The sequence below is a fragment of the Argopecten irradians genome, chromosome 6 (genome assembly GCF_041381155.1).
Source record: "Argopecten irradians isolate NY chromosome 6, Ai_NY, whole genome shotgun sequence".
In the NCBI taxonomy this organism is placed as follows: Eukaryota; Metazoa; Mollusca; class Bivalvia; order Pectinida; family Pectinidae; genus Argopecten; species Argopecten irradians.
Genome location: NC_091139.1, coordinates 18085350 through 18101791, shown reverse-complemented (window position 1 = coordinate 18101791; position 16442 = coordinate 18085350). Strand labels below are relative to the sequence as shown.

Below are 16442 nucleotides of genomic sequence, written 5' to 3'. Positions count from 1 at the left end.
TAACCACTGAATCACTCTATACTGTAACCACTGAATCACTATACTGTAACCACTGAATCACTCTATACTGTAACCACTGAATCACTATACTGTAACCACTGTAACCACTGAATCACTCTATACTGTAACCACTGAAGATTTGTGTTTTTGTAACTCCGTAAGGAATTTTGTAGATTTTGCACCAAGCTATTTTATCAATGATCTCAAAAACATCATTCAATACTTTGGTACCAATAAACCATATGTATTTATGTTGGGTTTCACTTAATACTTTTAAATAAAATGAGCAAATGAATAGAGTTCATCCCTGCTTACTTCCTTTAATACATGTATATCATTCACAATGTAAGTGCCTTTTCTTATAATAGGCCTTATAGAAAACAATTTTTCCACCAATTTTATTTTATTATTATGCCTTATAGAAACTTTCAATATATTGTCATGTAGAAAATTAACGTGGTATTTTGTATTCAGAATCTACCATGACCTAAAAACATCCAGTATAAGTAAAGTATCGTCATCATACTGTGGTAACAGAATTGGACAATTCTCAACATTTACATTTTCATAAAATCTGAATTGTTAGATAACACTTTTACACAGAAAATAAATATAAATAGATACCGTACTAATGGGCCCCCATGTTTACAGCCCATCAAAAAAATAAGCCCCCCACCCCTCTCCTGAATTATTATAGAATGGACATTGAAGTGTAATATTTTAAACCAATTCTATATATTTCTGCTAAAGTCAAAGGGAAAAACGTTTTTCAAAAATGTTTATAAAGCATCACACATGTTTGTCCGTCCCTTTGAATTATTTTCACAGTTTTATATAAATATGTGTAGCATATCCATGTGTAAAAATAAACATATTTCTATGCCAATTAAAACAAGAGGAGATTGTAATATACTGTCTGCCTTGGCAAAAATCTCTACGTTTATTTTCGCCAAGAAATACAAGTTTTAAACTCTGAATAAATAAACATTCTTATAGGGCTATTTACAGTAAGCGGTATACGCATAAGTACATAAGTATGTATACGGATACGTATTTAAAGGGGAGCAATCATTATTTGTAATTTTTTATTGAGTTTTCTAAATCTATAATTAGACTAATAATATCGTAATATATTTTGGTTGAATTTGATTGGCTGTGAATATCTGTATTATGCAATGTGATATCTGGATATCTACCTGCCTGAACAAAAACGCACTATCATTGTATGGTACGTGTGTACCTGGGTGAACTTGTACGCATAAGAAATTTTATTTCTATATATTATTTCAAAAACGTGATTTGTGATGAGATGACCTATCAAATTACGACCTCTGAATTTCTTGACGAGAAGACGAAATAAATTTGCAAGGGCTAATCGAATCATTTTCGTGTATGTAGTCACTTCTCTCAATTCCGTGACCCTGAATACCGGGATGTCCTCAGATGCTCTATGAAATAGAATGAGAAAACCTATCTAGAAGTTAATCAGATTGCTGGATCTTGCATTGGGACTTTTAAATGGAATAAATGGAATGGGACAAGTTTCAAGAAAAAAATTTAACTTAAAAAAAAATCCATAGGAACGCATTACAGACTTTAAGGTAGGCTCTTTAACTTTAGGGGTTTTCCTTAACTCAAATAATGCTTTCCTTTGGAGAATTTTTATAAACGTGAAACTTGTCCATGGATACTATCGATCTCCAACCTCCGCTCGCCAAAACGTTCATCACGTATAATAAATTTGGTTCCACTAAAAGCTACCACAATTAAAACCCTCAAATATCTTCAAAAAATTATAAGTCAAAATCAAACAAATTTCAGGAAACATACTCAGGTAACAATACGATTGCTTAACTGTTTTTGAAGAACGTAATGATTCTAAAGTATGAACAATATAACTAATAGCCGAAAAAGAGTACAGAGTACAATTTAGAATTCAGACCCATGAATGTCATATTATTTTGACCGCTTTAGAGGACAAATATATGCTTCAGATGCTTATGCAAATCTGTCATAGGTTCCAGAATGAGATACAAATGGGAATCTCCCAAGCTGTTTCCACAGAGTTCGCAATAAAAAACAAACAGGTCCTCAATATTTCGTAACATTCCCCACCCCCTCGCGCGCCCCGCACCCACAGGAGATAATTGATATACTTTTTTTCAGATATTAGTACATATAATCCTTGTACACATCTATAGACAGTGGCGTCGTGTTTGGGAGGTTCGGGGTATAACCGGGAAAAATATTACGATTAAGAATGACTGTGATGAGCTTTACGATGTATTTTGATTATTTTGCGAGCGCCGAAGGCGCGAGATTTTGGTGCTTTTGGGGGGGGGGCGGAATTGTACGATTTAGAATGGCAGAGATGAGTTTTAGGATGCATTTTGTTGAATTTGGGAGCGCCGAAGGCGCGTGATTTTGGTGTATGAGGGGTCTAGGGGTTACCATAGGAAAAAAATTACGATTTAGAATGGTCGAGATGAGTTTTACGATCTGTTTTGATGAATTTGCGAGCGTTAAAGGCGCGAGATTTTGTTGTTGGAGGGTCCGGGGGGTCTTCACCGAGAAAAATATTACGATTTGGAATGACTGAGATGGGATTTACATTGTATTTGATGATTTTAAAGCGTTCTTAACACGGTAATATTTCGATTTAAAGCTACCTGCATTTAGAAATGATAGTTGTGAGTGTTGTCATACCATTATGCAACCAAGCTCGACCTGAACATACCGGATTCACACCATCGGCATATTGTTGTGGAACTCAAAATACTAATGAATTGATTGTCTTGCTATGACATATAAACAAATTTATCTTTTAGGAAGCATTGGTTGAGATAGTATAATCCCTTGATGAATATTTTTAGTCTAGTTCGTGTGTATTGAATTAAAGGTTTTAACATTACGTGCTTCAACGTTTTTAGGAAACGCGTCGCGAAGCGGAAAATTTTCTAAAATAAAGTACAAAAATGTGCAGAAGGACGCTTTTTTCTTTCAAATGTGCATTTTTAGAACATTTCACTCAAAAAATTTGCGTACCGAAAAAACCATTGTCTTATCTTATCGTATCCCCTTTATGCAAAGCAACTGTGACTGTCCTGTTCCTATTTTTTCAACAACTATTGGGGAAACTGTACGCATTCTGAACACCTAAATGCAAAAATCCGTAATTTTTATCAGGTAATATTATTTTAGTCGTACATTGTTCCAAGATGTGACCCACGTACATCTACAATTGTATTCCGGTGTGACGATGATTGCAAATAGGGGCCGTGGTACCGAGTGGTTTTAGATGTACCGATGTATTACCACAAGCCATCCACCTCTGGGTCGCGAGTTCGAATCCCATGCGGGGCAGTTGTCATGTACTGACCGCTGGTCGGTGTTTTTTTCTCAAGGAACTCTTTACCATCAGACTTGGCACGTCCTTACATGATCCTAGCTGTAAGTAGGACGTTAAACTAACCAAAGTGAGAAAATGTTCAAGTAGAACACTACGACTTTATCTAACAAACAAGTTATCCTGTGTGACTAAAACATTATCAGTGCCACCTAAGAAAGGGGACATGTCGGTGTCTGTCGCCATACGTCACGTGACCCCGGAGCTGGGGGAGGGCCCTCACTGGGAGGATGACAAACAAACACTCCTATTTCTGGACCATGTGAAATGCGAGTTGTTCCGGTGGTGCCCTGTCACGGAGGAACTGAAATCCTTAAAGCTAGGTTCGTATCACCGAAATGTATGACTACAATGTGAAGGAATATAACGGTCAAATGCTTCCCAGGTTAAAATAAACAGAAGATACGGGTTTGTTGACTTAACGTAACGCCATAAGGGCATACCTTACACCACGGTCTGGTCCCAGTATACCTAGTGATCTCGTCCGAATGTTTGTTATCTCGGCTTTAGAAATGACACAGTTTAAAACAACCATATTAAGTAAAGCAAAATGTAATTTCATGATCATTTCATTACTCAATTTACTAATTTATTTCTGAATTTTAACGACCTAACACAACAAATGAAGATAAATAATTCAAACAAAATAGTGGTGTTAAAAAAGGTAGGCGCACATTTTAACCATGTTGGTATTATGGCATAAGTTAAACCATACCTAACTACACTGAGTGACAAAGCAAACTACATTTGTGCGTTACAGAAAATGATCAAACAATGGCGAACTATACCTAAATTTATGGTATGCCCAAGTTGAACAACTCGATAACGATATATACAGATATAAACATACTTTACCTCTATCGTAATGTCCGAGATATATAATACAAGTGTGATTGCTCTTTCAAAAGTCACTAGAATCAGCGATCTATTTATGTTGTCTAAATTAAAATTGCTACAGACAAATCATATGTACTAGATTTAAAGTTATTAACACATGCAGTTTACTGGTCATCATCGTTATATTATTGACCTGTATCTTCTGACAGCGATTCTATTAAGGTTCGCTTGGTGAAAGGGTAACCTATTTCATCAATCGATAGTCATGACTCATGAAAGCATTGTCAAGACCCTGAAAGTAGGGCGTTATAATCGTATACCTACTGCCCATATGCTAAATTTAGAATATAATATTTTCTCTTTTTTCCTAACTAACTTTGTTCTTCCTAACGTTTCCCTTGACACCCCCTCACGTTCAGCCTTCTGTTGAGCGCTCGTACCTGTGTGTTCGGCTTAGGGCAGAAGTTCCAATAAACAAGAAATTAAGTCTTTATTAGTAACCAGTGCCGAATCGGATAACTTCATGTCATATTATTTAGAAAAGCTTGTTAGTCTGTGGCCTTGCGATAATAAAACTTCCCAATTCCATTTATTTGATCACAGGCGTTTGGCTTTATAGACGTTTTTTCTCTATTAATGTAACACTATGTCAAGGTCTATAACTCGGCCGGCCAATTAACACTATCCAATTTCAGGAAAAAGTATGATTATTAACAAACTGTATAAGATGTGACGATAGGAATACTCTTAATCAACAGCCAGATAATTTATCTTTAATTTGTATATTTATCTATTATGGCCTGGTTGAGAGGGCACTTTTGCCGCATAGTATTTTCGAGAGATGGAATAGTGCCCGAGCCGAAGGCGAGGGCACTATCCCATCATGAGACAATACTATGAGGCAATAGTGCCCTCTCAACCAGGCCATCATGGGTTTAGTACATCACCCTGACATGAGACCGTTTTCCATGTCATCGCAAACTTTGAGAAGCACGTCAAGCGATAGGCCTACCTCGCAACGCTATCTTCATTTCCACACCACGTTGTTACATTAAAAGTACAATATATAAATTGTGGCAGAGATATGGGATTCTATAAAAACGGGATTCAGCTTCATGAAAATTAAAAGTAGATCAATATAGAACATTAGTGAACAGTCTTCTGTAGAAAAGCAAGATTTGCTTCCATCCCCGCACAAAACAGCCTGTCCGCCATCTTGACGTCTTGGTCGAAGCGCAACGTTATAATGACGTCATGTAATGGTGACGTCACAATACATTCACGTTCAATTTCGCGCCACTTCAATAGTGTCCGCTTGCCCGGGCACTATTGCAAATAGTATCCATGTATGTAGCCAATCAGAATCCAGTATTCTGTCACGTGATGTACTAAAAGACAATATATATAATGCAGTATAAATGTCACTAGGTTTCTAGAAACATCGGAAAACAGTCAGATTTCAACTGGTTTGACACTGTGGTGTCCTTCGATTAACAAGCCAGGGCTCTATTGGGTAGCTCAAAAACCATTGAATGTAAACACTTCAGCGTCATAAGAACAAAAAATTGGTAGGAACAAAACTTACCGGTATGTTAGTGTATATTTATATACCACCCATTTGCCAAACGTAGCCCCTTTGAAATTTCCGGCGGCTAGAGACAATTTTTTTCAATCGAAAGTTTCAAAGGGCTATATTAGACAAATGGATGGTAGATAGATACACACTAATGTACAGGTAAGTTCTTTCCTTCTTATGAAACTGAAGTGCTGACACTTATACTGTACACCAATGACACATTTTGACCCTTTCTAAAAATAAAGCCTCCAAAAGCATACATCCATCCATACATCGCAATTCATTGCACACGGATGTTCGTCCTGAAATGACCTTGGCTGTTAATGAAACATTAATCTAATAATCTATACCAAACCAAAATACACCATTAAGAACAATGACCGACATGTTTGGCTGTGTTGCATCTCCGTCACAAAATTTGGTGTCATCTTGCAGAATTCCGCCGTCGAAAATGAAGGACAGCAAACCATGTTCATGCATGATGAAAATAATCAAAATGTGACCACTGGCATTATGGCATTGGACATCTAACTGGATGAGTTCGTTTTAGATACTTCTTTATCCTGCATCAGCATCTGGACACCTAGATAACGCTGAAAATCAGTAGGATCTTCTTGGATTTGTGTAATAAGACAGATATTGAAGCTTATCTTACGACAGTTTCTACACTGTAATTCGTAGGTAGGATGTTAGAAATGTACTTGCTTCCCCTATTGCACGATCTTAAAGGCAAATAAATTTAGAATCTTATATTTTCTCTTCTTCCTAAATGACGTTCTTTTTCCTAATGTCCCCTTTACAGGGCCTCACTTTTGACCTCAGACCGAGACACACCATTTTCTAAGTCGTTTATGTTCTTGGTCGGTGTTTCCGGCGGCATACTAGAGTGCGATAGCACTCTATTTGTGTCGTGTCTTATTGTAATAGTGAAACTCTTATGATAAAAATGATAAGAGTTCCACTATAACAAGAAGACACAACAAAAATATACCAACATAGACATCAATACGCCTTCTGTTGAGCGCACGCCCCTGTGAGGTAGGCTCTGGATTCTGTCCCCTGGCCGAGACACACCAAAGTCTATAAAACTGGTAGTTTCTACTCCTGCCTAGCGCTCAACATTAAAAGAGTGGAACGACTGATCCGCCCATTGTCAGTATAATGTGACCGGGTTTGGTGTTTTGCTTGATGTCTTCGGCAGCAAACTTTAGTTATATAGCACTGTAAAATGGCAAGAGTTCCACTATACAATAAGACAACAAGAACATACCGCAGTCTCTCAAAACATGCACCTCGCACTTCATATACCCTGCATGTAATGCTGCATTGGAGACCGTCTTTACATGACCCTGGCTGTTTTAGGACGTTGATTAATCAAACAAACAAACAAAAACCGCATAGTACCATAAAAAGCGATACAGCCTCATATTTGACCTCGCTCCTGTGAGGTAGGCTTTGGGTTCTATCGTTATTTCCAGAAAGTTACTTCATACCGATATTCTGAAATAAAGATAAAAATATCACCAAAACAGTTTAAGTAAACGACATGTCCCGTCCATAACAATCGAAAACATGTTGATTATGGGTTAATTGTAGCTTAAATTTTCTCCTTTCTTCACTTCACAGGAAGATCGTGTCTTGGTGCTGTGGTACCATGTCGTAAGGGAGGCTATCTTGTAGGGATGGAACGGACTCTGTCCCATCTGGACTGGGACTCCGGGACCACAACTCTCATACAGGAAATCCAGTCGGTCGGGATCAACGACACGTTTAATGACGGGAAATGTGATCCCGCGGGCAGGTACTGGACAGGTTGGTTTTGTGATAATTGTCAAAACATTACATTACTAAGTCAGTGTGACTTACTTCCCTGCAGCAAAGTTATTAATATCAATGTATGAAAATTAAAAAACAACATTGAATATTTCATAAAGTTTCATCAAACTGGATCATACAGAAATAATACACTGTTTATTCATTCAAGAATGACTTCTGGTCTGTTCTTAACTCCATGCCATATCGTGATCCCCATGTATCTGTAACCGAGAAAGAAAATCTATAAACCTATCCGTGGCTACAAGAGATCGTAAATGTTTATAAAGGAGTATTAAGAATAAAAGCATCGTGAAAGAGTATGACTCTGTACTTATGATTCTGTTCGAAGTTCAACAAACTACATAACACAGTGAATGTTCTTATTGCAGGTACAATGGGTGCTCGGGTAGATAGGGCGCCCGGATTCGAACTGGAAACATCAAGTCTGTACAGTTTGGATACGACCGGAAAATTAGTCAAACATGTTGATAAAATTTCAGTTTCGAACGGAATGGCGTGGTCAAAGGACCACCAGACAATGTTTTACATCGACTCTATGCTCTCAAAAGTGGAGGCATTTGACTACGACATTGTGTCAGGGACCATCAGTAAGTTGGGTCTTCCTCTGATATTTGGTGTTCTCAATTATACATGTAGACTTCGGTAAACGTTACTATGGGATGCGGTTGTGTACTGGTTGTTATAAAGCAAGTCTGGTGAAGATCGTAGATTAAATTGAAACTCCAAAAACAATAAATCTTTTGGTTACATTAAGATAGCATTTTTATAACACATTCGGATCGTTAGAAATCCTTCGAATTGAATTAGCTCTCTAGTCACTGTTCCTTAATATATTTTCTAAATACATTGATATACCGGGTGGTTTCCAGGTGACCGTCGTGATGTTGTAAACTTTAACCTTCTTCCTGACAAGGACACAATTGGTGTACCTGACGGGATGACAATTGACACAGACGGACACCTGTGGGTCGCGTGCTACAACGGGGGCAAGGTCGCGTGCTTTGATCCCGTCACCGGTAAGTACTGTACATCAATATATTCACTTTCTCCGTCAATCACACAAAGGTCCAGCTGTTAGAATTGTACCTGCTGCCCATATTGCATGATCGTAAAAGGCTTAAAGTTTAGGATCTGATCGTTGCTCTCCTTCCTAGCTATCCTTCTTCTACCTAAAGTCTCCCTTGACACTACACGAATATATCGCAGTCTCTTAAAACACGCACCACGCACTTCATACACGCAATACAACACATACATGGAAGATCTTCCTTACAAGACTCTGACTGGTAAAATGACGTTAACTAATCAAATAAACAAACAACCACACTATGTAACATTACCAAAAGTGGTAAGAGTTCCACTCTACATGAAAACACAACAAGAATATATCGCAGTCTCCCAAAACACACAGCATACATGGGAGGCCGTCCCTGCTTAACACTGGCTGTTAATATGACGTTCATTAATAAAACAAAGTAACATTACCAAACGCAGTTGGCGTTCTCCAGCGAGTTTGATTAAATGTACCTCGATCCAGTTGGCATTCAAAGTCCCATAATTGCCAAATGAATGCAATTTGGTTCTTAAATGAATGCGGTAGTGGTACAAAGTTGACAATAAAGTAGTGTTTTGTATAAGTAAATATAGGAAATATATGTATACTTCAAAAATAATTTTTTTACATTCAGGTAAGAAACTCCGAGAAGTTCTGATCCCTGCACCGAGAACAACATCTTGCTGCTTTGGTGGTAAAAACTTTGACGAGTTGTACGTCACAACGGCGCCATATTTGGCGTCTGAAGAAGAACTCCAGTTATATCCGATGTATGGATCGGTATTCAAGGTCACGGCACTTGGGGTCAGAGGTCAACCTGCCAACGTATATCTCGGATGACACGTCTAACAATATTTTCATATTTCAATAGATTTTTTCTTCATCGATAGCAATGGTCATTTAGGAATCACACTGGTGAATACCTTTGAATTTAAAGCTAAACTAAGCTAATGGCGATTTATGTTATGTGTATACTAGAAAGTCCATCACTCTATATTTCTACATCAAATTGTTAAACCTTATCCCGGACGAAAATCATTTCTTAAACAAGAGATCCCAGAGGGATCTTGGCGCCCACCAAAGAATGATCTACGTCTGACAATGGAAAGAGGATATTTTCTCTGCTTTTCAAATTTTTACTTCATAATTCTACATATGAAATTTGAGAAAGATCCTTTCAGTACTTTCTGAGATATATAACACTAACAAACTTCAATAATCAAAATTTAAGATGGCTACCTGTTGGCCATCTTAGTGACCGATCAGTCCCAAAATGCAATATGCACAACTAGGGCCCTAACTTTCAATTTGAGACCGATCCCTTCAAAACTTTATGAGAAATAGTGATAACAACTTTTACTAACAAAATCCAAGATAGCTGAATGGCGGCAGTCTTGTAGACCGGTCCCAAAATGTAATATGCATAACTCGGGCCCCAGGCGAACCTACATATGGAATTTGAGAATGATCCCTTAGGTACCTTTTCAGAAATAGCGATAACAAACTTTAACTATCAAAATCCAAGATAGCTGCCTGGCGAATGCTTCAGATTGACGTTAATGATTTTTAAATGTTAAGCAAATAACACGATCAAAATTATCATTAATCACATAATTAACCTTTTGGCTAAATATGGCTAGAAATTTGTTTTTAAAAGTTTTTTTATAAAGCTGGTGAAACTTCAGCTGTGATGAAACCCTTTTGTTTACACCGAGCAGTCGTGTCTTCTTCTGTCATATTACAACACTATGTTACTAGACACGGTTTTTACGATATTTATAGCCTTTCCGTTTTTGGTCGTCCGTTGTCAATATAATACCACCGGGTGGGGTGTGTTGCTTGGTGTCTTCGGCAGCATGCTCCAGTGATATAGCACTATAAAAAGGGCAAGAGTTCCACTATATTGGTTGTTTGTTTGTTTGTTTCAATTTGTTAATGTCCTATTGAGATATCCAGGGTCAGGTAAGGACGGTCTCCCATGTATCCGGTGTGTGGCGTGTATGAAGTGCATGGTGTATGCTTTGGGTGACTGCGGTGTATTCGTGTTGTGTCTTCTTGTATAGTGGAACGCATGCCCTTTTAGTGCTTTATTACTGAAGCATACCACCTAAGACACCAAGCAACACACCGCACCCGGTCAAATTATGCTGGCAACAGGCGAACCAGCCGTTCCACTCCATGTATACTAAGCGCCAAGCAGGACCAGAAACTACCACTGTTATAGACTTCGGTGTGTCTCGGCCAGGACACAGAACCCAAGGCCTTCCTCACAGGGGCGTGCGGTCATCAAGTGAGTTGGTATCAAGGGAGACGTTAGGAAGAAAAAGATCAAGGGAGACGTTAGGATTTAGTCGCCTTTTACGGACAGCAAGTACAATTCAAACGCATTACCTGTAGGAACAACATACAAGAAGACACATCACAAATATAATAAATAATAAAAAATAAAATATTTTAATTTTCAAACACATTTTACTCCTTACAAAATGTATATTTACATAATCATTATCATCACATATAAGTAAAAGACGTCAAGCCATATTTGGCTAATGAGATACTACTGACACTTTCTGAAGAATAAGTACCCCACACTTCATACACGCTACACACTGCATACACATGGGAGGCCGTCCTTACCTGATCCTGGCTCTTAATACAATTTTCACAAATTACAATACATCCAATGCATAGGTTTAAACTTTACCAGTACTAATAAAAGAGCTGAAATTGTTACATCTACAATGTAGTGAATTGAGTACATTCCGTCTACAATTTCACTTTACATTTTAACAGTGTTATTAACAATTACAAAGTAATGTTTGTAGATATGTTTCTATGAAAACACGCATAAGGCGAAGAATTGAATAACTTGATGGTTTGCAATAGATTACTGTAAAAATTATCGTCCAGTTATGGTACATAAACCCAGGTAACTTTAACTACATGTGAAGCCTATGATTGATCGAATCTTGACGTTTTTGAAAGATTGCCAAACAGACAAAAATGGAAATTCTTTTTTTTTTTCACCTTCAGTGATCATGCCTTCAATATGACTGAATAAAGTCACGCTCTACATGTTTCGTTACCTTCTATCCTAGTGACCTAAAAAAAGATAACGAGGCTATATAAAATTCTTCGCATGAGAAGAGAAGTTCTAACGTTAATTATATATTCGAAACCCGGGGTGTATTTGAATAGGTGTTCTCTCGTAAATCATATCACTGTACGAAAGTCTGTCATTGTCACATTGAAAAAATATGATGTCATTAAAACGACTTATTATCTCATAAGAATGACTAAGTCGTTATCGCATGTTGTACGAGATACTAATTCGTTATTACGACATACGAAGTCGTTCTAACGACATAGCTTAGTCGTTCCTTCGAGATACTAGGTCGTTTAACGACATAGCTAAGTCATTATTACGATGTAATAAGTCGTAATTACGACTTATAGCTATATACTTAGCTTGTCGTAATAACGACATAATTTTTTTTTTTCAATGTGACCTCGCTATATGGACCGCATAGAGAGGTGAATGTTTTGCAGCCTGCTGATTGGATATTCAGGGTGCGTCAGTGTCAAATGTTAATGTGTGGGTTAGGCGATACATCAAAGAATTTTTTAAACTTTAATCAAGTCTGTTTCTGACAGGGGGAGGTAATCTAAATTTGAGTTTTATGATTTTTTTTGTGTCAATTTTTGGTGTGGAATTCAGTACAAGATTCTTTTATACAATTGTATGTCGATATGCAGCACGGAGATTTCTACCCGAGGGCCACAAAATGAATCTTGTCGATGTTCTTATCCTTCATATCCCCATATGAAAGACTATTTTTCTCTCATACCTTACTTTCTGTATCAACATTATCAATATTCATCATTGAGTGAAATATTTCCCATCTGCAAGCACCATGCATATGTATAATCTTCTTAAAAACTTGAATAACATTTGAGGAGCTGATTCCAATCTGCCTCTTTTGGATGGCTAAATCGGTGAAAGGAGTGGAGAAGTGACATGCTATCTAGATATTTTCACGCTCAATTTGTCTTTGTTCGGAATTCCTTTTCAATCCTCGATTAAATCATTTGGTATAATGTTGAAACGACGAGTTTTAGTACGAAATTTAGAATTTCAGTTCGTCTCTGCCAAGATTTATGATACTAAGATCGATTGCCTCATTGAAATCTTTCTATTCTTCTGTACAATATGTACACATTAAAGACGTTAGGTCCATTGTTTTCACTCGTCTTGACGATATAACCTAAAAATTAGAAATATAAGCGAGAGTCCCGCGCAAGTGATTACACAGTGATTTTTTTAAAATTAAACTATTTCTTAAGATCACCTAGTTTTTGCCGCATTCTAATAACGAATGATGCAGACTAAAGAAACTTATAATCTATAGGTAATACAATTACTCATATTAAGATACAATAATAAGATATATTTCAGGAAAAACGGCGAATAAGTACAGCCGCCACCTTGAAAATACATTTTGAACTTCTCCAATTCTACCAGTGCAATTTAGCTGATGAAACTTGTATGAAATGATCCTGACACGGTCCCGACTAAGTGGTTTTTTTCGGGTCAATACAAAATCCAAAATTGCCGCCACAGCCGCTATCTTGAAAATAACTTTTGAACTTCTTCTAAAGTTCTACCGATACGATTTGACTGAAACTTGCCTGAAATGATTCCGACATGTTATTTTTCGTGTCAATCCGAAATCCAAGATGGCCGCCATCTTAAAACACATTTTAACATATTGCTACTTACGAATAACGTTGATATTTGGTGTTCAATCTGATTAAAATACATATCCTAATAACCACTCCGTTAAATAGAGGATCTGAGAACATCCCATAAAGGGTCATGTTCAGATGACCTTTCTACCACGTGTACTTCATATCACATACATTTTCTACATATTGCTGCGTCAATTGATTACGCCATTTCGTTCCAGTATACATATGCATTAAGCTTTGTTGTGCTCATTGGGCGAGATGACTACGTACACGTGCATAATTCGGACAGCTTTTTCAAACTGTTTCGTCCCTAGTCAAGAATCTGGCAGTGCTAATTTGATTGGTCATTTCCAAAGGGCATCTTGACGTGACCCCTAATGGGATGTTGTCAAATCCTCTTATCAAACGTATTGATAATAATGATCTATATTTCAATCAGAGTGTTTGGTGTTTTACCGACCTGTATACCATGTCTGTTTTCATTCCTCCTGCTTCGATACTCATAAGTGACGATGCAACTAACGATTATACTATACTCTACCGTTCATACACTGTTACGCATTATTTTTGCAATTTTACAATTACGATACCCAGCCATTTCAAAATAAGTTCGAAGAAATTTGCGACTGCAAGTCGATTCTCTATTCATCAAAATTGCGTGATATTGTAAACGCAAATCCTGTATTTTGCATATTTTAATGTAAAACTAACCTAAAGTTTCTTGATTATTTTTTTTTCTCGGAAAAGGAAATTTTGTTGAAGCAGTGATGTTACAAGGCTGTATTGCATGAGTAGCGATGTACTGTAGGCTAAGGCGACACGGTGCATTGCATAACATAAACCAGTTTTACACACATATACATGTAGGAATGAGAGCACAATCACCTCCCCCCGTTAGCTAAATTAGACATACTGACAGTGATATCAGACCTACGGCTCGGAGTTCGCACGAGACATTAATCGTTATCTAGCTTTAAAGTGTCCCGTCGGAGATAATTCGGCATAGCTAGGGTTAAACTAACGGGAAACTGCTATCTATCATTCCTGTCTGTTCAAGGTAAGTCAATCCATGTTGGTTATGGGGAAATATTTCAGAAATAATAGCGTTGCATGCACATGTACATGTATATATTTACATATAAATTACATTATTATAAAGACATCCGTGCTTTCGGGATGTAGGGGGGTCGACAATACATTAGTTTATCAGATTTATCAATCTATTGTCGACCCCCTATCCACAAAGTAAAAATTCCTCCTAACGCGCATCCTACTAACTTGTTGCGTAACAACATCGATTCTGAACTCTGCCGTAAATGTAACTTGTGTCTAGGTCAGTTTTCGGAAGTTTTCATTATTGCTTGCGACTATGGAATAGTCAAAAGATGATCCGAATGCCTTAATCTTTGTTAATTTGGAGATTTATTGGCACATATATTGGCATAAGATAGTTATTTATGATATTAACTGTAGGGAGTCGATAATTGATAGGGGTCGATAATACCTTAAGTTGCTCTATTTTGTTGGGCGAAACCTACCTGTAATTATCAGCAGTGGATAACAACACAAAGTCTGAACATGTATCCTGAACACCCTAAACTGTTTGTAGCAAATTGCATATAGCACAACGTCGGTCGAATTCAGACATTTTGGGCTATGGATTAGGAGGGTCCCACATGCGCGAAACTTCGACAACACAATCAATCGCAGCTTCATTTGCATACCTTCTTGTCAGCCTGGCATTGTAATAAATCAAGGATTTCCTTCAATTTTGAATTCAAGACACATTTGTTCAATCTCATTCGCATGAAGAAATCAAATTGAAGTATTTTTTTCACCTTTTCTTCCGTGTATTCGATTTTACAAAAATATTTATTTGGTTGGGCGAAACCTACCTGTAATTATCAGCAGTGGATAACAACATAAAGTCTCAACATGTATCCTGAACACCCTAAACTGTTTGTAGCAAATTGCATTTATAAAGCACCACGTCGGTCGAATCCAGGCATTTTAGTCTAAGGGCTAGGAGGGTCCCACATGCCCCCCCCCCCCCCCCCTCCCGGTTGTGACGTCATCAAGAAGTGAATCGGCATATCTGGTAGCTGGTACATGCAGTCCGATTCAGAGATTTAGAGTAATCGAGATATTAGTATCAAATTCGTCCAAAGTCAGTGCGTCGTCTTCGATGTCGACGAGCTGATGTGACAGCACATTACCAGTCTTGTTCTAGCCTGTCATCTTTCATGACCCATCCACGGCCAGAGTTCATATCAGGAACAACGGGTTTAGGGATGTGGGAGCTCTTTCAGATTCTAACCAAAGGAGTTTGACGTTCTGTCAATAATATATATTGTTATACCCCTATGAAATAGTTCCTATATAAACTCTATTGCCAAAAATGCCAATATATGAACTGTTCCGTCGAGCGGTCCAAAAAACTGTTAAAATCGACTGTTTAAATGTGCTGTTGGACCGGAGTGACGTCACAACTACAATTCGTGACGTCAATGCATTGTTTTGAGTCAATGGGTATAACAAAACAGTTATCGACTGGGTTTTCGGGCAACAGATGATTTGTTGGACCACAGGTGTTCGTTTCTAATATAAGTATAAGTATAATACTGGGTCAAGGTCTATAACTCGGCCGGCCATATAACACTACCCAATTTCAGAAAAAGTATGATTATTAACCAACCGTATAGGATATAATAATAGGAATACTCTCAATCGACAGCCAGATAATTTATCTTTATTTTGGTATATGATACAATATATATCATGCCGTATAAATGTCACTAGGTATCCAAAAACATCGGAAAACAGTCAGATTTCAACTGGTCGGACACTGTGGTGTCCTCCGATGAACACGCCAGGGCTCTAATGGGTAGCTCAAAAACCACTGCATGTCAACACTTCAGCGTCATAATAATGAAAGTTTGGTAGAAAACAAACTTACCGGTTAGTAAATCCTGGATAAATACCAT

General features: G+C 37.6%; 2 protein-coding genes across 2 annotated transcripts in view; both read left to right on the top strand.

Moving 5' to 3' along the window:
- Positions 1–3566: 3566 nt before the first annotated feature.
- LOC138326296 (regucalcin-like) lies at positions 3567–9660 on the top strand. Its single transcript, XM_069272412.1, has 5 exons — positions 3567–3729; positions 7446–7631; positions 8024–8242; positions 8525–8671; positions 9344–9660. The coding sequence occupies exons 1-5, from the start codon at positions 3573–3575 to the stop codon at positions 9547–9549; spliced, it is 915 nt and encodes a 304-aa protein (XP_069128513.1). The 5' UTR covers positions 3567–3572; the 3' UTR covers positions 9550–9660.
- A 4724-nt stretch (positions 9661–14384) lies between these two features.
- Positions 14385–16442, top strand: part of LOC138325207 (regucalcin-like) — a 9483-nt gene continuing 7425 nt past the window's right edge. The window contains exon 1 of the mRNA XM_069270697.1: positions 14385–14515. The gene's annotated coding sequence lies outside the window, so the exon portion shown is untranslated. The remainder of the gene's footprint in view (positions 14516–16442) is intronic.

What these genes read in the sequence shown, in the direction of transcription:
- LOC138326296 (XM_069272412.1), top strand. Translation starts at nt 3,573, where the DNA reads ATGTCGGTGTCTGTCGCCATACGTCACGTGACCCCGGAGCTGGGGGAG. An exon ending in ACTGAAATCCTTAAAGCTAG is followed by an intron (nt 3,730 to 7,445) that starts GTTCGTATCACC and finishes TTCACTTCACAG; the next exon opens with GAAGATCGTGTCTTGGTGCT. An exon ending in GTGCTTTGATCCCGTCACCG is followed by an intron (nt 8,672 to 9,343) that starts GTAAGTACTGTA and finishes TTTTACATTCAG; the next exon opens with GTAAGAAACTCCGAGAAGTT.